At 45.3% G+C, this 23,253-nt stretch overlaps 1 protein-coding gene across 6 annotated transcripts in view; it reads left to right on the top strand.

Moving 5' to 3' along the window:
* The window catches only part of mtd (TLD domain-containing protein mustard), a 168,328-nt gene extending 145,742 nt beyond the window's left edge, over nt 1–22,586 (top strand). For all 6 annotated transcript variants that reach the window (XM_084600822.1, XM_084600823.1, XM_084600824.1 and 3 more), the window contains 5 exons: nt 2,071–2,181; nt 7,844–7,996; nt 9,031–9,126; nt 13,829–13,902; nt 19,878–22,586. In XM_084600822.1, coding sequence (XP_084456948.1) covers nt 2,071–2,181; nt 7,844–7,996; nt 9,031–9,126; nt 13,829–13,902; nt 19,878–20,013 — 570 coding nt within the window. In that variant the 3' untranslated portion in view covers nt 20,014–22,586. The remainder of the gene's footprint in view (nt 1–2,070; nt 2,182–7,843; nt 7,997–9,030; nt 9,127–13,828; nt 13,903–19,877) is intronic.
* The last annotated feature ends 667 nt before the right edge of the window (nt 22,587–23,253 follow it).

Genomic DNA, 23,253 nt, shown 5'->3' with positions numbered 1-23,253 from the left:
TTCATGGACTTACTTTTCACATTTTCAATTTCCTCCGTTCGTTTGCTGACCTGCTTATCTGTGTGTGTTTTTATAGTACGGATGTGCAAATGTTTGAAATTTCAAATAGTTTGCAACTAGTAGCTGCAGTCCGATTTGATTTGCCACCCACTTTTACTATTTAAAGCATTCAAACCTCATAGACACTCTAAAATTACGAGTAGTTTCATCTAAGCTTGCTAGTAAATTTTAGAGTATCTAAATGCTTCTTCTCAGAGCATTGCACATATTACATCAGTTAACTTTGTGTTTCCTTATAGTCTATAGCCATCATGCGGTAATAAGCCTTGCATAAAAGCAGTGCGCTGATGGCCTCCAGAGTCTCCACAGTCAGCATGCGGGTCAGAAAACTAAGTATAGCACCATGTAGTTGACCGAACTGGTCACGAATGTGTCGATGACAAATGTGAATGGGCACTAGCAAGCCCATCATATTCCCTCGTAACATTATGAAGCACATTGTGCGTGAAAATGGGACTAGCGGAGTATAGTGGAACGATTGGAGCTATGTCTTGCTTTGCTGGGGTTGTCTTCCACCGACGGCTGTCATTCTGCGCAGCTTTCATATATTAATATTTGGAAACTGTATCTTTGGCCACAGAGGACATGAAGAAAGCTTGTGGTAGAAATATCAAGTTCGGAGTCAGCCCTTGAAGCCAGGCTGTGTGTATCGTAGCACATGCACAGGGAATATGAAACGATGCCAGTTGCATGGTGTGGTTTTGTTTTCATGCATTTAGTTTATGACAGTGTTCAAACCCATCATGGGGCTTTTGCAGTTCAGTGAAAGTGATGTGGAGGGGCTGTGTTGAAGTGCTGCGTTTGGAGCAGCATTGCATAGCCAATGCTTTCATTTCAGGTGTACAAAAGAGGGAGGAATGGATGGTCCATATGGACGATCCATACTAGTGAAAATCGTAACTGGTCTTACTCGTTTATGGAACAATTCCCACTTAGTTCCCATTGAGTTCCTACTGAGTTCCCATTGATTCCAATTGCTTCCAATGGGAACTCAGTTGGAACTCAATGGGGACCAACTGATACCAGCTGGGAATTGTTCCATAAACCAGTAAGACCGGTTACGATTTTCGGCAGGACTTGTGTCATAACTCAATTTGGCGCTTTTTTGTTTATTTCACGAGTCGTTCTGTTGCCTTTCGCCAGCATTGCCCTGCGACTTGCCCCTCCAATAAACAGCCACCTATGTCACTTCTACAGTCAGGAGGTATATCGCCACAATAAATGCATTGTGACAGCATTCAGTCAGCTCCTTTATCGTGTAACCATTAAGCCAAACTGTGGTATTACACTCTATTCGCTGTGCAATGATTTGTGAACAAGATTGAAATCTTAAAATCTAAGCTCATCACAAACACTGTAGCACCAATGTCCACTTAGCCCATAACACAAATACCATCCACTAACACTTCTAGGCTGTTCTTGAGCAAAACGACAGGTAGAGGATATGATTACTACTTCTACATTATTTTTCCTCGCTTATTGAATGCCTGGTAAGCCTTACAGGTATAATAAATTACGTGCATGATGGGTAAAAACACTGTTTGCTATGTATCTGCATTTTTGTTTTTCATAGGTGCGCTGTATTGAAAAGCATTTGTTTTTAGTTTAAGCTAGCTTTCTGATGTTAGAACTTATTCAAAAATATTTTATTCAGTTTATCCTTGTCCGCATAGCTGAATGAGGGCATGCAGCACCGTACTTGAATCTGAGTGACACTGCTCAAGGTGGAGAGTCACCTGGGCCTTCATGCTAGGGCAGCCTTGTATTCATACTTTGGCCAGTTAATGACCTTGAGAACAGCCTTTGTAAAAAAACCACAAGCTCAGCAGTGGCATAGCTGAAAAAACACTGTGATTTGTCTTTGTACAAACCTCGATGAAGATAGCTTCCGGTCAGCTTCTGTTCATTAGAACTCTGAATAGGGGGGCTGTAAAATGGTGGCTGTGGAAAATCTTGCTGGTGGGAGAGTGATTAAGTGCTGCTAAGTCATGAGGTGCTCCTTTCTTCCAGGTGGTGTCAATGAGCGAGGCACGCAGGGAGTCTCCGCTGGACCTGACTGACCTTCCACTACCTGAGCTGCTTGACTCAACGGAGATCTTCACTGAGGAGCACCGTCGGGAGGTTTGTGGAATTCTCCACTACCACACTAGCACGCGTGAAAAAATGGAAAACATCATTATCATGCTCCCATGCTTGATCTTTCTGGCACAGCAGTTAAGATTCTTCATGAAAACGTTAGAATTAAGAGAGAACTGTAGTCGAACACAGTAGTGATTACACTATAAAATAAAGGATATTATGATATTACGGTTCATCAGCCCTGGCTCAGTTATATGTCACCTTTGGAAATGCTGCTATACAAGCACCAATGCGGATTTTCAGAAAATAGCAAGGAGAGATAAGAATGCCTTCCTGAACATACAGTGCCAAGCAGTTGAGGACAACAGCCAATTAAGGAACACAAGAGCTCTGTATAAGACAATCAAAGATATCAAAGGAAGCTTCTGTGCTAAGATGGGCGTGATAAAGGACAAACGAGGCAAGGACCTCACTGAAGCAGGAATACACAGAAGAACTGTACAAGAAGGACCCGAATGTGCATACCCAACATAAGACGGTTGTGGTTACTGATCTCGAGCCGGGCATCCTGAAGAGTGAAGTTGAATGGGCCTTAGCCAGCCTTGCTAAGAACAAAGCTAGCGGAATTGATACAATTCCAGCTGAGTTGCTTCAAAACCTCAACCGTGACGCTGTTAACATTCTGCATACATTATGTCAGAAGATTTGGACAACCCTGCAGTGGCCACAGGATTGGAGGAGGTCAGTTTACATCCCCATTCCAAAGAAAGGCAGTGCCAAAGATTGTTCCAACTACCGCACGATCGCGCTTATTTCGCATGCTAGCAAGGTGATGTTGAAAATCCTCCAAGGTAGGCTGCAGCAGTATGTGGATCGGGAGCTTCCGGACGTGCAAGCTGGGTTTCGCAAGGGCAGAGGAACTAGAGACCAAGTTGCCAACCTTCGCTGGATCATGGAAAAAGCAAGAGAGTTCCAGAAACCCATCTACTTCTGCTTTATTGACTATGCGAAAGCGTTTGACTGCGTAGATCACAGCAGATTGTGGCAAGCTCTCCAAGAGATGGGAGTTCCAATTCACCTCATCTGTCTCCTCAGGAACCTGTATGAAGGGCAAGAGGCCACAGTCAGAACTGGGCATGGTCTTACTGATTGGTTTCCGATTGAGAAAGGAGTGAGGCAAGGCTGCATACTGTCGCCCTGCCTATTTAACCTATATGCAGAGTGCATCATGAGGAAGGCTGGTCTGGACGAGTCTTCAGCTGGAGTGAAGATTGCTGGAAAACGTATCAACAACCTTAGATATGCGGATGATACCACTTTAATGGCAGAAAGTGAAGCGGAACTCAAGAGACTTCTGATGCGCGTACAAGAAGAGAGTGAGAAGTTTGGGCTTAAACTGAACATTAAAAAGACAAAGATCATGGCGTCTTGCCCTATCAAGTCCTGGAGCATCAAGGGACAAGAAGTGGAAGCTGTGACAGATTTTCTCTTCTTGGGCTCCAAGATTACCTCGGAAGGAGACTGCAGCCATGAAATTAGGAGACGCCTGCTTCTGGGAAAGAGAGCAATGGTTAGCCTTGACCGCCTAGTAAAGAGCAGAGACATTAGTCTGCCAACCAAGATCCGTATAACTCGTGCTATGGTCTTTCCAGTTGTGATGTATGGATGCGAGAGTTGGACTGTGAAAAAGGCTGACCGCCGAAGAATTGACGCGTTTGAATTGTGGTGCTGGCGAAGACTCTTGAGAGTTCCTTGGACTGCCAGAAGATCAAATCAGTCAATATTGTCGACCATAAACCCTGACTGCTCATTGGAGGGTCAAATTCTAAAGTTAAAGCTCAGCTACTTTGGTCATCTGATGAGAAGAGAGGAGTCGCTGGAGAAAGATTTGATGTTGGGAAAGGTTGAGGGTCGCCGGAGAAGGGGTAGGCAGCGAACGCGATGGTTAGATGGCATCCTCGAGGCACTGCAGATGAAATTATGTGATGTTAGGAAGATAGTGAGAGACCGGAAAGCGTGGCGTGACATGGTCAATAGGGTCACGAAGAGTCGGACACGACTGAACTGAACTGAAGCACCAAAGGCCTGGAGCATTACATTAAGAGGAGATAGATGGTGGAGAAAACATGTACCTTGGAGCATGGTGTTTTAAGTGTTTTTTTGTGTGTGCATGCGTGTGTATCTGCATGTTTGTGCACATGTGTATGTGTGTGAGTGAGAGAGGGAGAGATGGCAATACAGATTGCTCGTGAAACCGTAGCCTGGAATTGCATTGACACATTGTGCATGTTACAGTAGTGGTGCACATAGTAATTATCCACTCTCATAGCTTCGTTAAACGATACCCATTTTTCACTACGAGTACTTTAGATGCTTGCAATTGAACCTGGATATATCGGATAAGAAGTCGGGCTGCAAAATAATTGATATACAGTTGAATCCCGCTATAACGAAATTCACGGTGCACGAAAAAAAATTCGTTCTCGCGGAACTTCGTTATCGCAAAAATTTGACGTGAAACGCAGAAAGAATTGCCCAAGCAGCAGCAAAGGCGTTTAATGCCAAAAATCTGTAAGCTTGGTTTGCTTACGCTTCACGGCGAGCAACGCCGTCACGCGATTTTCGCACTCGGTCAGCAAACCCATTGCAACATCGTCGTCTCGGACAGCAACGAAATTCCTGATGACATCAAAAGCGTCCATCACCTGTACGGCGGTTGCCGCAGCCGGCGCTTCCTGTACGTCGTCGTCTTCTTCATCGGAAGAGTCCTTATCATTCCGGGCAGCTTTTATGATCTGCTCATCACTCACATCTTCGTGAACAACAACACAAGCGTCAGCGCCGATGTATTCGTCAAGCTCGAGATTAGGCGGCACGGTTCCTATTTCTCCCAGCGTTTTCCAGGCGGCCGCGATCCGTGGAGCCGGTGACGCCTCTTCGTCGTCGTCTGTAACGCCTGGTGTTAGGCCAGCAGAGTGTACGGGTCGACCTTCGGCAAATCCGGCGTGCCTGAAACAGTTCACAATTACTGAGCGCCCCAGTGTGCTCCAGGCAGCAGACATAATCTGCAGTGCCACGTACAAGTCCACCTTCGTGTCTCGGCCGGTTTCAGTGTTAAAAAGCAGCCGCTGAATTAACCTCCCGCGGTAAGCGCGCTTCAGGCTAAGAATCACGCCCTGATCGAGAGGCTGTAAGACAGACGTGCAATTGGGAGGGAAAAACGTCAGCTCCGTGTTAGTGAGCTTGACTTCGTCGGAGTGATGCGCTGAACAATTGTCCAAAAGCAAGCAAACTTTACGGCCCTGCCGCTTCATGTCGCGGTCGAATGCCATCATCCACTCGGTGAAAATAGCGCGGGTCATCCATGACTTGTTGTTCGCCTTGTACTGCACAGGTAGGCTACGAGTTCCCTTAAAACAGCGCGGCTTGGCACTTTTGCCTATGACTAACGGCGGACGCTTGTCCGAGCCATCCATGTTTGTGCAAAGCAGCACTGTGATGCGTTTTTTGCTGTGTTTGCCGCCGTGACAGCGCTGCTCCTTGAAGTCGAGCGTCCTAGCCGGCAACATCTCGTAGAATAGCCCGGTCTCGTCGGCGTTGTAAATGTCTGCAGGCGCGAAGTTGCTTAAAATTCCGGCCATGTTACTCGCCTTCCAAGCAGCTGCTCCGTCCACGTCTGCTGACATTGACTCGCCGCACAACACTTTTCCAACGATGTTATGGCGGGCCTTGAAACGGTTTAGCCAGCCAATGCTGGCTTTAAAATCATCAATGCCAAGTAGGCATGCATAGTTCAAGGCTTTCTGCTGGACGATGCTTCCGGACAGGGGGACGTTGCTGGCTCGTGCTTCCACAAACCACGCATGCACTGCTTTGTCCAACTCTTCATGGAGGGGCCGCGTCACCTTTTTGTGCTTCGAGGATGTGCCTGAAGCAAGTGCCATTCTCACGCTGTCCTTATTGCCTAGAATCGTTGACAGCGAACTTGCAGGAATTCCGAAGTCTTCAGCAATTGCCGCTTTCTTCCTTCCGCTTTCTGCTTGGGCGATTATTTGAGCTTTTTGCTCAAGGGAAAGAGTTTTGCGTTTTTTCACTTGCGTTGCCATCGTGTCCTGCGGATGAAAACTCGTCGTTGTCGAAGAGAAAGGCAGCGAGTGAACAACGCGACCACGACACAAAGCCAAAATGGCGGAACTGCAATCACGTGATTTCATGCTTAATGTGGCTTTGGATTTGACTTGGACTTCTCGCCAATAAAACTAGTTTCGGTTTCGATTTTGAACGCGAAAATTTCGTTGAAGCGGAAACGCTCTGCAAAAATGGTTCGTTGTGCAGAGAAATTTAGGCCATTAATTCTTATAGGATACTCGCGGGGAATAAAAAATTATTCGTTGTCGCGGAAATTTCGTTGTGGCGGTATTCGTTGTGGCGGGATTCAACTGTATTGATAATTTGATATACAAAAAGCAATTACTAGCTTGCTCGTAAGCTAAATGGAAAAATACACTGCATCCCTGCTAGTGTACATTCTTCTTGTAGTGATGTACCGCCCATCAGCGTGCTGACAGCATGCGCAGTCTGCTTGCTGGATGTTGGTATATACTGGAGCTGTAGTGATGTACCGCCCATCAGCGTGCTGACAGCATGCGCAGTCTGCTTGCTGGATGTTGGTATATACTGGAGCTGTGGAGGTGGTGAAATTACCTGCTGCTTGCCATAAGTTGTCTAATCCTGGTGTCATTACACTATAAATAGAATAATAGTTCATTAAAATTAAAGTACAGTAGGTTTCTGCAACGCTTTTGGCGGTAGCGAAGCATATCGGATGAGGGCTGCTGCTGGGCATTAGATTGGTGTCACTACACTACTGCAATGTGCTGTGGAAAATGGGTACAATAATCAAAAGGCCTCAATCAAGCGCAACCTACTTTCACATTATTTCGCGGTTAAGGCCATGTAGCCGACCCATCTTCATGCATTAAAAATGACTCAAGAGCCTCGTTACAGGAGGTTCCACTGGCTGAGGCATAGCACATAGTTTGGTATGTTGAACAAATGGCAGAATGGGATTTTGGTATATTCTGACTTTCCTTTTCTTTTATGCGAGTTTCTCGGGAGAGTAATCTCAGAAATATCCAAGTTTATATACCCGCATTCGAGTTATATACCCCCGTATGTGCAGTGGAGGAGTAGGCCAAATAAGTACAAGTGAGTAGTATATACAAATGCAGGCCAAGTGGCTTGAGTAAAATAGTATTCTACCAGTTGAGAGGTTGACCTCGTGTCTCAAGATATGTTTCTCAGTGTGTCTTAGGTCACTGTACAAAACAATGTTTTAAATTAAAGTTGACTGCATGTCTATCCTGTTGGCAAGAGTAGATGTAAAGAATGAACTTGCTTTCTTTTTGAGATATGCAAATTTTCCAGACATGCCATGTAATCATGTGGCCTGAGCAGCAGCTGCTCACTGGTGTCCAGTATTATGACATGTTGAATTTTTGGATACTCTATATTTTTTTTTTACACTTTGTTTTGCTTACTGTTCATTCAATGTTTAGGAGATCAAATGCTATCGAGTTTAGCCTGCCAGTATGAACGCATTGAAACGCTGAACAAATATTTTTTGTCTTGCCCTCTTTCCTTTGGTCTCTGCATGTGGAACTGTGCTAAATGTGCGCATGTGTTCTTGTCTGCCCCTTTTCAGCTGTGCAAGCACCTTCCGGCACGAGCGGAGAGCTACTCGTGGGCACTTGTGTACAGCACGCTGAAGCATGGCTTCAGCCTCAAGACACTCTACCGCGAGATGCTCAAGGTCGAAACACCCATCCTGCTTGCTGTCCTGGACACCGAGGGTGCTGTGAGTCTGCTCTTTCATGCTTATGGGAGAGAGGACGCAGAGGACAGATTGAAGTTGACCTGTATCAATGAATTGACAGACGCACGAATTTCACCCAAAACGATGCCTCTGTGAGCACCAGATAGTGTATGCTTAGCACTACTACCGGCTGTTTTCGTGGCAAAGCTGCAGTGTCAGGAAAGTTTATTTTGCACACTGATCCCTGAGGCTTGGCTACACCACCACTTCTGCTCCGTCCAGACGTCACTAATTTGAACCCAGTGGCATGAAAGTTTCAAGTTGAGTTTTCGGTGCAAGAAATTCACATAGCCAAAAAATGCTATATGGTCACTTTTTACTTAAAACAAGAACTACATGGAGCTGTTAGCAGTGCCCCTTTTCATAATGGCATACAGCACATTGATGCAAAAGAAGAGGCTGAATTTGTGGAAAAATTTGGCTTCCTTCTCTATTCATCGCTCTACAGTTTACCCGTGCTGCAGAGAAATATTGATACGTCTTGATATTTCTTTCAATAGAAAAGGGTATTATGCAAGCATGTGAAGCAAAGTTTTTTTTACCTGATGACTGGGAACAGTGCAACGACAAATTTTCTTTAGTGGTGCAGGTTCAGCATGCATCTAGACCAACTAGCTCACCACAACAGTGCAACGACAAATTTTCTTTAGTGGTGCAGGTTCAGCATGCATCTAGACCAACTAGCTCACCACAAAGTTTTAACATGAAAGTTTCTTTTCTTGGTGATTGGGTACAGAAGAATTAACAGCTTTCTTGCATAGATTTGACTTTTGTGATCATGCCGCCATAACTTATGAAATTCTTGAGAGTAATTCACCTTGGCATCATTTAAATTCTTCGATTTTTGTGATTTGAAAAAGCAAAAGGTGTACACATCTTTAAATCAAGTCATGGCCTGGTGCCATTATCTGTTGGCATGCTAGGTTAACCCTCGTCATTAACGACCGTGGTCATCTTTGACAGAATCTTCGGTGGTAACCTTCCTTTTGATTCAATTTTTTGTTTTCTCTGTGCAGGTGTTTGGTGTCCTGACATCGTGCTCCCTGAGAATGAGTGACCACTTCTATGGCACAGGAGAATCGTTTCTTTTTACCTTCCACCCAGAGTTCAAGGCAAGTTTTTTGTCTCTAATAGGGGTGTGGGAATATCGAAATTTTTAGTACAAACCGAATACGAATATTGGAAAAAAATGTTTTCGATTACCAAATCGAATATCTGAGCAGTGAAAAAATGAAAATTAAAAAATAGCAACCACTGTTAGTCTTGTTTATTTCAGAATTAATATGGTGCAAATTATCCTAGCGTATCACAGAAGTGTATACTTTACTGAAAAATCCAGTATAAATTGAGGACTCAGTACACCAGCTTTTTTGTAGAGGAAGGACCTTTATGCATATGGGTGGAGCTGCCAGATTGCTGCTGGGCACAGTAAACAGTCTGTAATTCGGTGTGCAAGGGACCAGAAAAAATTTCCAAACTAACCTGAAGCTCGAGTTATCAAATGGCCTGAAAAAAATGAGCCGGCGCTGAGGCAGCAATCAATTATCGAGCGTTGGCTATAGAACCTACTTTGTTATTTTCATTGTTGCATAAATTGATTTAGCAATGCTGTAGCCAACTTTATTTTTTTTTATTTGGGTCACATAGTTCCATGTCTGGTACACTTCGCTATATCCGAAATGAGCGCTGTGAGCCAAATTTAGGTAGCAATGTGTACAGCGGAAAACAACGAGTCATTTAACGCTACTATTTGCAACGTTCTGCGACAAATTGTTCGGCCGCATTGACGAAAACTGTTTGCATCATAACAATTTTACTTGTATGATATAGATGTCTGGATTTGAGATGACACCGAAGTAAGAATAAGTTTTTTTTCCTGGTATTGTTAAGTGCTTCGTTTTGTGCACGCTGTTGGGAAAGCCGTCTTCACTCTTAATGGACCCGTCACCTTTTGAGGATGCTTCAATGCACAGCTCATGCGTTGAAGCATTGCGGTGAGGCACGCAATGTGGGAAAGCAGCGGTGAATTAAGAAATTTTCGATGTATTCGAAATTTTTTTTAATATTCTGGAATTCTGAATTTCAGTTTTTTTAATATGAAAACAAATCAAATAACGAACATATTTTATTGGTATTTGAAATTTAGAATGTTTGCCCACCCCATGTTTTCAACCATTATTTGCAAAGTCCCTCTGGGTGGGCCAAAGCACTACATGTGCGTTCTTAAAAATGTGCGCATTACAATTGGAAATGAATCATTAAAATCATAATGGCTTTAAAAATATGTGCTTATATGTGATGCACAGGTGCCTACAAAGGTTTTTGGAACACAAAAATGACAAAGCGTAATTATGGGCAACCTAAGGATACAGCCACAAACTAAAGGGCGTGCTCAGACCTTCTCTTCACATGCCGCATAATACAGTATTCATTCCATGGTTGCGATCCTGATAAACAAGCAAATTCAGAGTTATAGTGGGAAATCCCTACTTCATGGAGTAAATTTAAAAAAAGAAGGGGTATCTGTGAAGCTTCGACCTTTGACTTTTGAGCGCCTGCCAATTCAGCAGGTGCTGCCTTCACCACAGAGATAGAAGGGTGACATAAAAATGCAAAACCCTTTTGTCCCAAATTGATTTCTCCCTTAGGCCGTGCAGAAACGTTTGTATGGCTTGGTTACATTGGGTGCTCTTTCATGTAATCGGTGTTAAATGTGGAAACTTTCATTCTGAAAACTTGTGGGCACATTTACAGGGGAATTTATGGACTGTTCCACTTACTAAAATATTAGGCCTGTCAGTGCTTTTTGACAGAGTATGAGAGCTTGTTTAGTGCTTTCGGACATCAGAGCGCAAAATTAGCTGAAGCTTCTTCACTATCACTTCATCCAATAACATGCACAGTGGCGACAGGGCCATTCTGGCAGCTGACTGCCTTCAGTGTTACTTAGGCTTGGCCTGATTGCATATTGGCACATTTTGTGTTTAGGATGCTTTGCGTCATTGCACTTGGTATTGCTAGGAAGCCACCCTAGTGGCTGATTACCGCTGCATTTTTGCTTGTCACGTGCCCCCCTGCCCAGCCTGCTTGTGTGTTAGCACTTCTTCTGTTGGTCATTAATATTTGGGAATGCACAAACCAGCTAAAGAACAGTGTAGCTGTGTGGGGCGTTTTTATTACTCAGTTTTGAGCTTACCGGTTGGAAAATCACTTGAAATGAGACTGTCGACAAGGCCATATTGTGAGTTGGACATGTATGAGAGATTTTTTTTGTACATTAACTGTATGTAGGAATATCACCGTCTCGCATGGTGACCAAAAGTTATCCCGTCCACCTGCCATGCTATTGGACGATGCATGAGTGGCACTTGGGCTGTGTGAGGCATGCCCTTGCAAATGTGCCATTTATTCCGACATGATCCATGCAAATGTTGGAGTGAGCATTCTTTTGTATAGTTTGGTGCAGCTAGTTATTACATAGGGGGAGAATATGGAATCGAAACAGGGTCGAAACAATGAGTGGAGTGAGAGATGTTGTCTTGACAAGCTGACTAATAAATAAGGGGGGACGGAGGGATCATATCGCGAGCATCGCAAAAAATCAAATTTTAGAAACAGATTCGGAGTCTACAAGGCCTGTTCAATCACATCAAAAACATTCCGCTGAAAGCAGTCTCAAAGTGAGCCTAAAAATTGTTTTTGTGACCTCTGGTAGCAAAAAACTGGCCGAAATGTCCGCAAAAATGGTCGATTTTCGAGCGCAATAACTCCGCGGCCGGTGTGATGATCGCGAAAATTTTGGTACCACTAGAAAGCTTGTTTCACCGCAGTACTTCTCCCATCAAGGCCACGTGTCTACGACAAAAAATAAACGCACAAAAGTAAAAAAAAAATCTGAAGGCCTCGCAGAGCCACTTTTAGGCGTTAATTGGTTGCGCCAGTCATGTGGCGCTCGGCACGCTGTCCGAGTGGCTGTTGGAAAGCACGCCATTTCTCACGGCGTCTGCTCCCACCTCATTCGCACATTCTTTAGTCAACTGCTCGGTAGTTTGTAAATCCGCGGCTGCCGTTCTGCAATTTCGTCACCCCCACTGTTGCGCGAGGCTTCATCTGTATGCCAGCAATGCAGTGGCACGCGGTGCAGAAGTATAGGACGAAGTATGTGTGCAGGAAGCACGAACGCAAGCCTCTTATTCAGAAAAAGAAGTGATCGGCGGCAAATAATACTGGTTGGCAAAAACGCTTTTCGAAAAGTATCAGCGCACTGTGCGATTCGTCCAAAAGGCAAAGAAATGGAAGCGGCGGTGAAAGCGACAAGGATATCGCACTTATGTTTCGACGCGGTATGGCTCCAACGAACTGAAGTCTCCAGGCGCGCGGAAAGCTCGTCTGATGCAATCGCGCAGCCGCACGGATATGCTGATGCACTCGGTGAAGATCACGGAGATATGTCGCCGAAGGCCAACCCGCCCTAGAAATCAATGCTAGGAAGTGAACCTGAAGACCCGGCGGCATCAACCAGCGTCGCAGTGCAGTGCCTACACGGGGGAAGATCCGTTTTCGCGACTGCGGGTGAGGCTGATGTAGCGCGAGCTTTCGAGTACGACGGCGAACGGTTGTGTAATAGGAATAGCACCATTCCGCAGTAGCTGCGCCCAATATCGATTCCCAGCAGTGAATCCGACATCTCGGCTCCATCAACTAGCCGCGACACCGTGATGCGCGATGCAGTTCCGATACGGAGAAACTTCCGTTTTTGCAATGGTGAGTGATGTGCTGCCAGGTTTACGGCAAATGTTTGCCTAACCCGATTCGCACCATTCAGGAGCCTGGAACCGCGTTCTGTGCCCTTGGAAACAACCCAGAAGGAAGCGTGCAGCATAGCGATACAGTATTTCAGTGCATAGGCGTTTTGATGGGCAAAAAGTGGCTGAGCAACTTTAATGTCAGTTTTCTCAGAAGTACATTTTGACCCAACTGTCCTGCTTGCAGAAAGCGTAGCACGGCAATGGCTTGATGGATTTTCATGAGGCTTGTTGCATTATATTCCCTGATAATTTTTTTATGCAGTGACATTCTCATATGTTTAAAATATGGTGTCATTCTTTTACTCTTTAGCTATTTTGAAATGGTGAAAATGAGTGCCTTATGCAAGCGTGGATGTAATGTTCTGTGTAAAAAAAAACTCAAGCTGATAAAAATATTTGAAGAATGTCACTGCATGAACCATTTATATGGCTAAAATATAAGACCAACTATGGGCCTCTACCATGTTTTTTTGTCACGCCAGGCTTTCTGCAAGTTTGGTAAAGAATGATGCAAATATAAGTTTTTAATATCAAAACTACTGGAAGTATCTTAATGAAACTTTCTAATTAGCCATTCAGCACACTTTCCAATAAGCATGCAAAGTTTCATTGCTCTAGTACAAAAATTAAAGAATTTCACTTTGATCCTCATGTCCCCCGAAGATGGATAAAAATGTTGAAATTTTATTTAACTGGCCATGTCTTAGCCACCCTTTTAGTTTGAGCAAAGGCAGTGGTTGACTGTTACCAGTTCTGCTTTAATCTGTTGATTTGGCTGGTGCAGTTGACTTATGACAATTTGATCTTGAAGGAGACTGACAATCTTTGTTTGAATTATGAGGTATTGAATTGAAGGGTGTCCGTTCTGTACACTTTGCCATTTTAGATAATTCAAGTTCAGATTATTAACAAAAGTCTACTGTGTTCTGATTGCATAAGTGCTCACTTTGACAAAATTATTACGTCAATATTCACTGCTCCTTCTTGTCACTCTTGTGTGGTGCAGTTGTACAAATGGACTGGCGACAACGTCTACTTCATCAAGGGCAATGCCGATTCCCTGGCCTTCGGTGCTGGAGAGTGAGTAGTGGCTTTTCTTCCCTTCATTCGTGGCTTCATGTTGTAGTTTTTCATCATCAAGCTGCTGCCTTTTGCGTCTTGAACATTACTGAAGCATTCCAATTGCTTTCTATTGGCACTATGAAAAAACCTGGCCATTATATAAAACTAACAAGCACTCTACTCTGGAGCTCTTCTTCAGTTGTTTAGTAACTGCCTTTTAAAAAACAAATAGAGGTGGTGGGAGTGCCCCTTGGTGACAAAACTCCTGTTAGTTTTTGAGAAGACCTGTAGATGCCACCTTGTGCACACCATCTTGTAGCCCAAGTGTTTACTTTACCTGGAGGGAAATGTATGTTAGACATTCTCTTTCTTTCACTAAAGTGAGTGTGCTGCACAGTTCATGAAGCACTGAACATTTGAAACCAGTAAACATTTGAAATATGCTCTCATCGTCTGCTGGCCCAGGTAATGAGATGATATGGTGTGGAGGCTTATACCAGTGATGCCACCAGTTATAGCTGTGTCCGCTTGGCATTGCTGTTCATTCTTTGGCTCAGATGCCAGTTTACATTGCAGAACATGTACTGTCACCCGCAAAAGTTTGCGGGATCTCCAGCACGTGGCTGAGCGGCGGGAAACTGCATTCCTGCGCCATCTGCCGTCAAAGAGCACGGTGTCGAGGCTCACGGAGATGGCGCACCAGAGGCGCTTTGCGCATGCCTGTCCTTTCTTCGCTATCAAGCATGTCTCGTCACTAGCTTCCCCGTGACAACGTCGCGCGTCGAGCAAAACACACCGGCTTGCTTCGTCGTTCATCTTACCCGCCAAAGCAGACACGCGACGATGATGACGCGGCGCATCAGCGGCTGCCGCGAGTGGCAAAAGCGCATCACGGGGAAGCTAGTGACGAGACATGCTTGATAGCGAAGAAAGGACAGCATGCGCAAAGCGCCCCTGGCGCACCATTTCCGTGAGCCTCGACGCCGTGCTCTTTGACGGCAGATGGCGCAGGAATGCAGTTTCCCGCCGCTCAGCCACGCGCTGGAGATCCCGCAAACTTTTGCGGGTGACAGTACGCGCTCCCTGATGTGATGCAGCAAGGCAGTCCCGGGCTTGCTGTTGTATGTTGTTGCTAACAGCATTGCAGGTTTTCTCCATTTCAGTTTTATATAAAGATTGATGTTTACGAGTGCTTGTGCAAAATAAAGCGTCATCCATGGGAAGCATATTCACAGCACGAAAAGTTTCCTGCTTGATCACAATATAATGTGGTCATTTAACAAGGCTTCTCGCTCACTTAGTGCCACTTTTGGTACAGTTTTATCAAGCTCACCTGCTAAATACAGTCGAGTCCACTTATAACGATACCGGTTTTAACAATATATCGGTTACAACAATGAAAAGCTGTTGTACCGTCCTTTTTTGTATATTTTCTATGGTAAAATAACCCGCTTACTATAATGCCCCTTTGGCACATTATCGGTTATAACAATGAAGTCTCGCTCCTGAGTTCTCGTGCCAAAAGGTAGTTGAATGCGAAATCCTTGAAAAGAAAAAAAAAAAGAAATTCCAGCTGCTGCACCCTCTCCGCCGCGCGCTCATACAATAGAACGTGTTTTCTGGCCTTCTCTGCATTGTAAGCCCGCGCGCCTTTCTCCCGCTGCCCTTCCACCCCTCGGAACACAAATGGACTGCACCCATAGCTCTGCGCTGCGCCACCCTCCGAAACACAAGTGGACTTCGCCAACGCGCCGACAGCGCTGATCCGCTGATCTGCTCACTCACCCGCTCGCCCCTCATTTTGCGCAGTTCTGCTAACGGATTTGGTTGGTTGTGCAAGTTGATTGCGTCGAAGTCGTTCCTGGCCATGCGGTTTCTTCCTCTCGTTTGAATTGCCGCCAAAACGTAAGATGGCTGATCCATCCGCTGATTATCGGACAACGTTGCCGGTGAAAAGAAAGCGCACGGCACGGCTATCAATTTGGAGACGACAAGTGCAGTATCGCGAAGGAGTACGCACTATCCCAACCGACACTGTCGACGATCGTCCGCTCCTCTGAGAAGTGCGACAAAGAAAAGTCCTCGCTTGACAGTGGGCGCAAACACGTTCGACAAGGCACCCGACGACGACAGTGACGGCGACGACAGCGACGATGACGCGGTAGGGCATGCTGCCTCAACGTTGTTCTCGCAAGAGGCCCTGCAGTTGATTCAGTCCCTCTGAGGCTTTGTTTTCGCGAGGGACCTTCCGCTGCACTACGTGGTGTACCTAGATGCCATGGAGAAGGATGTCGACACGCTTCGCGTGAGGCAAGCAAGGTTAACGGACATGGGGTTTTCTCGTGCAAGCCAGTGAGATGTATGTGGTGAGATCTTGCGGCGATTTCACCCCAGGGGCCTGCGTGCTCTTATCTCTTCTGCTTTTAAATAAAAGTTTCGTCTTTCTCTCTCTCTTCCCCCCAGCATTACTTCGGGATTTCTCAAGCTGAGGGGCAGCTGCGGCAACCTTCTCGTATTTTTTACAAGACCCCTTTCGGGGCCACCAAAACGATGTCTCGGCGGAGCTCGCATGTCACTTGCCGTCCGTGAACCCTCTCTGCAGTTGTTATGCTTTTTTTCGTGCAAACCGTTTATAGCAATTATCGGTTATAACAATGGAAATTTTATGGCACTTGAATATTGTTATAAGTGGACTCGACTGTACTAAAGGTTTATATTTTGATCAGCTTCTTTTTTTTTGGCTTCATAATTTGGCTTCATAAGTCATTCTTTCATATACAGGCGTGTAATAGCACTTTCCTGCACTGATATCTTCTGATATGACTCAAGTTGCTGATAGTATCTAGCCATGGCATTTTTTTTACTGCTAATTGAGATTTTTAACAAGTGTACTTCATAAATTATGACAGCTAAGAATAACCAAGAAATATAGGCAAATTTATTCCTGTTAAATTTCAGTGGTAAACATACAGTCAAACCTCGATATAACGAACACGCATATGACGAATTATTGAACATAGCGAACTATTCCGAAATATTTTTGTCAAACATGTATTTTTAACTTCCCATAGCGAACACGGTTCGGCATAAAACGGATATTACGAACTTTGCGACGTCAAGCACTACCTCACTTTAATAGCAGGAGCCAGGCTTCGTTGCACTACATGTGTGTTATGCGGCGCAGCAAACGTTCAGGATTACCTCGCAGGCGCTGACAGCGCCACAGATGCCACGACGGCATTGGGAGTTGACAGCTGAAGAAATCTATGGCCTCCGAGATTACCACCGCGCGCCTGTTTATGCGCACGGAGGTGATCTCGGAGGCCATAAGAAATCGTTTGCATCTCACAATCGCCGACAGCGCCGCTTCAGCAGCGGCGGCAACGGCACGATCGAATGTTGATTTTTGCCTTTTTGGATGGAGGAAGGAAACAACTTGCTCTTTTGGTTTTTGCGCCGTTCGCGTTTTTTGGTTTTAGTGTTAGCAGCGGCGTGGCCGTCGTAGCGTTCGGCGGAGGCTGCGTCGGTCGTCGTGTCGAGTGTGGTGCGCGGGTGTGCGTAGTGCTGTGATGGCGGTGAACGTGAAAAAAAGAGCAGAACTGACGTTAATGACCAAGCTCAAGATAAAGGCAGTTTACAAGAGGAGACTGATTGACACTCTTCTCGTGAAGCTTCTTATGAAGCAGGACTTGAAGATCGATTTGCTGGGAGCATTAAAGCGGCATGGGACAGCGTGAAAGGCGAAACGATTGCCAACTGCTTTCGGCACGCAGCTTTTGTTCCAGCAGAGGCCCGCGCATCAAGTGACGATGGGGACGAAGCAGAAGCAGAGCTCCGCGAGCTTCTGACATGAGGTGACATGCCCGCAACAATGACTGTAGAGGACTTTGTAGGCGGCGACGACATCGCGGCGACCACGGCTGTACTGACGGACGCCGAAATCGCTGTGGACGTTTCTGAACATCCCGCAGACGAAGCTCAGGCTGACCGTGCAAACGATGAGAACATTCCGACTTCACAAGAAGCGCTTGCTGCATTGGATTTACTGCGCCGCCACTACAGTGCTATTGAGAGCAGTGGGTTTGCCCTTGTTGAGCGTTTGCAAACTGTGGAACAGGGCGTGATACGGAACACGATCAACACAAAAAAGCAGGCCGCGATAACGCAGTTCTTTGCGCGTAAATTAACGGACGTGACCCTAGAAGGCACCCTCCGAGTTGCTGTGCCTTCTCCGATTGAATTTTGCTGCTCTTGCATGTATCTTCAACGAAATTTTATATTACGAATTATGGATAGAGCAAACTATTTTCTGATTTTTTAACTGTTCGTTATAACGAGGTTTTCACTGTAATAGGTTGCTAGCTGATGATTTGATTTTGTACCTTGGTCACAATTGGAGGCTTTGCCGCATCATCAGAGAGAATGGAAAGAGCACAGCCGCTGTCATCGTTAGTTTGTAGGAGCTGGTGTGCTTCATGGCAAAATGACACTTTCTGAGACAGCTTTACAATCTGGTCCTTCAACATTTCTGCTACTTGTTTCATGCCACCAATGTTGCATGAAAATTCATTGGAGACCTATGAATTGTGCCATGATTTCAGTGGCTCAAAATCTAAATTATGAGTAATAAATTAATGATTTGTTATAAATAGTGGATGTAGTTTATATATTTTCTGTATCAAATTATTACTCAAGAATTTTTATTTAGGGATGCTGTATTCAAGGATATACCGAGATGATTAATTTTGCTGGGCTGGCATAGGACCAGGCTAGTTGGAGAGATATGGGAGAGGCCTTTGCCTACATTGTACAGGTGTTATTCTTGTAGATGTTGTATTGCACCTTCTATCACCAACATGCCAGCCCTAACAGTTGGAGATATTACTCCCAACCCGCAGTATGATACAAGTCGCCACCACACCCGCACGGTTTGAGCTAGGGGGGACAAACAAGAGTGGTTTACTTGAAGCAGCATTTATTGAGCTCGGCCAAATATGTTAGCAACACTCAAAAACAACTGTCATAGAAAGGGAACACCCCACCTGAATACGGAGATGAAAGAAACCACAAAAAGGGGGAGTGCAAGAGGAGCTGGAAAAGAACATTTTGCTCGCCTCGCATGGCACTGCGCTGGTCAGTTGCGTATAATGGCCAGGTAATTCGGTGATGGTCTCCTTGCTTAGTGTGTGATCGGCACGTGTGCGTGGCTGGCTCGCTGCCAAATCCCAGAGACACTCGGGAGGAGTGCACTTCTCCCATGCTGCAGAGAGTAAGTCTCCAAGTCTACTAAGGGAAAGAGGGAAGGCATTCACTGCAGCATTGCCATCGGGATGCAGAAGGCAGTGGGGTTGGTGTGCGTGTCCTCCCCTGCTAACTTCTCTGAATGGCGTGCGCATAACATTGCATGGTAATTATGTGCGGTCATTACTCTTGGACAGGAGGCTTGTGTACCCCACAAGCGGGCTCAGTTAGGCTGGTGATTTGATGATTTCATTGATTTGTTTAAGGATGCTTAAGGATGAAATCACGGTATTTTATTACATGAGAGACCAAGGTAATCGGAACAGTTATGTAGATTTTTATGTAGAGCATGGTAAACATAAAGGATGAGGGAGGATGAAAGCAAAAATTAGTGCTCTGTGCCCTAAATTTGCTTGAAAAGCTATAATCTATGCAAGTTCACGATGCTACAACCTTTTTCTGTGAGAGGAAGCAAATGGGGACAGTGTTCTCATTCTTTCACAGTGATAGGTGTTAATGGCACCTACTTCGCTGGCTTAGACGCCCACACAGTGAAGTAATAACCTGGGGTATGATAAATGTAATGCTGTGCCATGTATGTGGTGAAAATAGTGTCACTTAGCAGAAGCAGCATTGTCGATATTAGAAGTGGAACACATGTGATTGCTCAAACTGTTCCAGTCAGTCAGTGTCTGCTTCTTGAGGCAATCCTTGGAGGGATTGTTACAGTGTGGTTTTCCTGCCCTGTGCAGTGGCCAGTTTGGGCTGTGGTTGGATGGGGACCTCTTTCACGGCCGGAGCCGTCGCTGCAAGACCTATGGAAACGACGTGCTCTCTTCAAAGGAAGACTTTGTTGTCAAGGCACTCGAGGCCTGGGGCTTTGTGTGAATTGCTGGCCAGTGAGAAAGGTGCACACACATCTGGCCTTGGGAGATGGAGAGAGGGAAAGAGCATGAAAAGAAGCGCTGAACAAGTGGCACTCCTCCCCATCTCCCATTAGTGGCCCGGCTCTTTCTCTCGCTGCTTCCACCCTGCTGCATACGGGGCTGGCGTTTTGACGGTGGCGTTTCTCTGGGCCCTGCGGACCAAATCTTCAAGCTGGTAACCGTGTCGAGGGAGTGTCTTTTTGTCACTACATGCCAGGAGCTGCCACACATTTCATGATGTTTACTTTATTACTATTAATCTTAACTCCTGACCGGCGCTCCTTTCATTTTCAGTCAAATTGGCACCTCTTACTGCCTCTTTGTGTTAATTTCTCCTGCTGCATTGCTTTTCTTGTAATTAGAAACACAGCCACCACTTATTTGTCAAGGATCGATGACTAGTGGACTCTTATTTATTTGGGCTTGTGGTGTGGGAAGGGTGTGGGCATTGGGGAGTATTGTGGCTGATGCATGATGAGGCTGTTGGCAACATGATGATGTAGCACTGTGCATCTCATTAGGCTGAAAACGTTGTGAGATGATGCGATAGGCAGATCAAGCCTGGCAGCTGCCCCAACAGATGCGGTCGATGGTATCTGATAGAGGTTGCTTAGGACTGTATTTGGGAACAACATTTTTGCTTTATTTATCTGTGTCTGGAAGGCCCGTTGACTCTGTTGTTGTAGTTTTGTTTGTCTGAAGGTACATTCCTGTAAATTTTTTTCTTGTGCCTTTTGAAACGTTGAGAAGCTTAACGTTGAAAAGCTTTGAGGATAAAAAAAAAATGAGCAGCAGTGCAGTTCCAGGGAAATACTATTTGTTTTTTCTGTGATAAACAGTGTAAACACATACACATGAACACTTGCGTGCACGTATGTGCAACCTTTGTAGAGACAATCCCGTCAGCGAGACGAGACCAAAATGGCCCGCAGGACGGCTGCTTGAGTTGGTTAAAGCTTTCCCGGAGAATGTTATGGAGAGGACAATCACGGGAATACAAGTGCAAAAAATGGAGATGCTTATATATGCCCTAGTTTCTGTTGGCATGTGCCGTATTTGTTTGCCCCCTTTAGTTCAGTTGCAGTGCAGTTTGTTTTTCGTGCATATTTATTTTTTAGTAGACTGTTTCCCAGAGCTCAGCAGCACAAAGGATAAATTGAGGAGGACAGATTTGGCCATGGATGGAAGGCTTTGGGATGCGAGGGAACAAAAACTGCTCCTTTCTGGGGCCTTTGAGGGCAAGGAGAGGAAAGTGGTCCGGTACTCTCCCAACTTCTCGAGTCTAATTGAAGCTTATGCTGCTCATTTCTGATGGCCTTGAGATCCATTGATATGGAGCTGCTTCAGTTGTAGGTGGCGCCACCACTGCCTGTGCACTACCTTAACTAGTAAAACCATTCAAGGGTAGTCAGTGGTCTTGCTGTCGCTGTTGGGAGAAAAGTGAGGTTCAGGTGAAGAGTGTGTTGCGAAGGCACGTTCACTGCGTAGAGACGAGCGACAAATCTTAGTTGCTCCCCAGCTGTTGTCCCTATTAGCTTTGGGGATGTGGAAATGTGTCTCTGTGTGCGTATGTTTTGTAGCTGGCACAGGATGCTGCCCGTGTAGGTTTCGAGAGGAAAAAAAAAAAAGTGTGCTTATACCACATATTTTAGGTGACATCCCAAGACTGTGTGGAACAACTCTCGCAAAGTAAACACTTTTTTTTCCCCTCGGACAAAACGAGGATATGGCGTGGCAGTGCACTTGCTCTGCGCACGTTCGCACTCACACAAAAACTTGTCTCAGCCAAAAGCGACACATCCTACTACAGAGCAAGTATATATATATATATAAAGCTATTTGTCTAGGGCCGATCGAAAGGCTGTTAGTGGCCGATGCGAGGCTGTTTCTAGGAGGTAGGAATTGTCCTTCGGACCACTTGACGGCGGTGCGCTGTGCTTGACCAACTTTTGAAAGAAAACGAGTTTTTTTTTTTCCTCCGTGCAATATGCTGTCGCATGAAATGATCGGCTCTCCTCTGCCTTTTGCTGCCTGCTCTGCGCACCATCGCGAGCGGTTCGGAGCAGTAGCTCGTGTGTACATGACACTTAGAAGAAATTGCACGCACATGTAGGTTTGTTTGTATATACTGTACAGTATTTGTTGGTGGCTTTATTTTTTCTTTTTCACAGAGTTTTTGCGTTGTGTTTTAAGTGTATAGAAAAGTTCTGCGAAGTTTTGCAGAGAGGTTTGTCTCCACTGGTAGGAAAACGTCGCTCTTGCCAGAGGTGGAAAGTGTCTTTGGAGAGAGTGCCCTGCCAATGTGGTGGGAACCTATTTTTGTTTGCTGGGCTCTGGGGTGAGTGACAGTTTTCCTTCAGCGGGGGCCAAAGTGTGCCGCCCTGCCGCGTCTATTTTATGGCGAGCGTAAGTGGCATGCCGGAGCCCACGCTTTGGCCTAGGAGCTGCTGCTTGTGTACTTGTTGGTATTGTAAAGAAGTGTTGAAAGAAGAAAAAAAAAAAAAGGTTCAAAATAAAACCAGTAACACAACTTGACATGGTGTCTGTGCTCCTGAAATGGCTGTGACTGAGTGTGGCTATGTTTGAAAAGTAATGCACAGCTTGAGTGCTCTGTAGAAGTCTGATGCTGGCTGTGTGTACATGCGTACACACTTGGTGCACATGTGTACAGTCAGACGGAATAACATGGACCACACTTCAGTAACCAGTCTTGCCTGGTTATTTGGCAAAAACTAACTTGTGCTTAAACAGTTATATGCTGCTTCAGATTTAATAATGACATGCTTATGTAATGTGTGTGCCAAATTACTGGTTTGTGAAAGGCATCGTCTCTTGACTGCAAGTTTCTGGAAGTAGGAGGATAGATGGAGGCTGTAGAAAAATGCACAATTCAGGAGAGTGGCGATTAGGATCCAACAAAAGATCACTCCAAGAGAAGTCCGTAGTCTTGAGCCAGTGATTTCAAAGAAATCAGTTACATCATATTGTCTAGGAAAACCGATATCTGGAATTTAAACATTGGAAAATAATGTGTGCAGATGAACATAATGGTGACATAATAAAAACTGTTGGCACATATTCTGTGAATAGAATCGACCATATAACTATTCTTTGCCAAGTTGCATATATAGTAGAGGAAACGGGCATCTTGTATGAAGTGCTACAAATAATGGCGACAAAGAATCGTATATACAAAGAGCTG

The sequence above is a fragment of the Amblyomma maculatum genome, chromosome 4 (genome assembly GCF_055883805.1).
Source record: "Amblyomma maculatum isolate TAMU_Amacu chromosome 4, ASM5588380v1, whole genome shotgun sequence".
In the NCBI taxonomy this organism is placed as follows: domain Eukaryota; kingdom Metazoa; phylum Arthropoda; class Arachnida; order Ixodida; family Ixodidae; genus Amblyomma; species Amblyomma maculatum.
The sequence above is the reverse complement of the archived record's forward strand: the minus strand, read 5'-3'. Positions and strand labels throughout refer to the sequence as shown.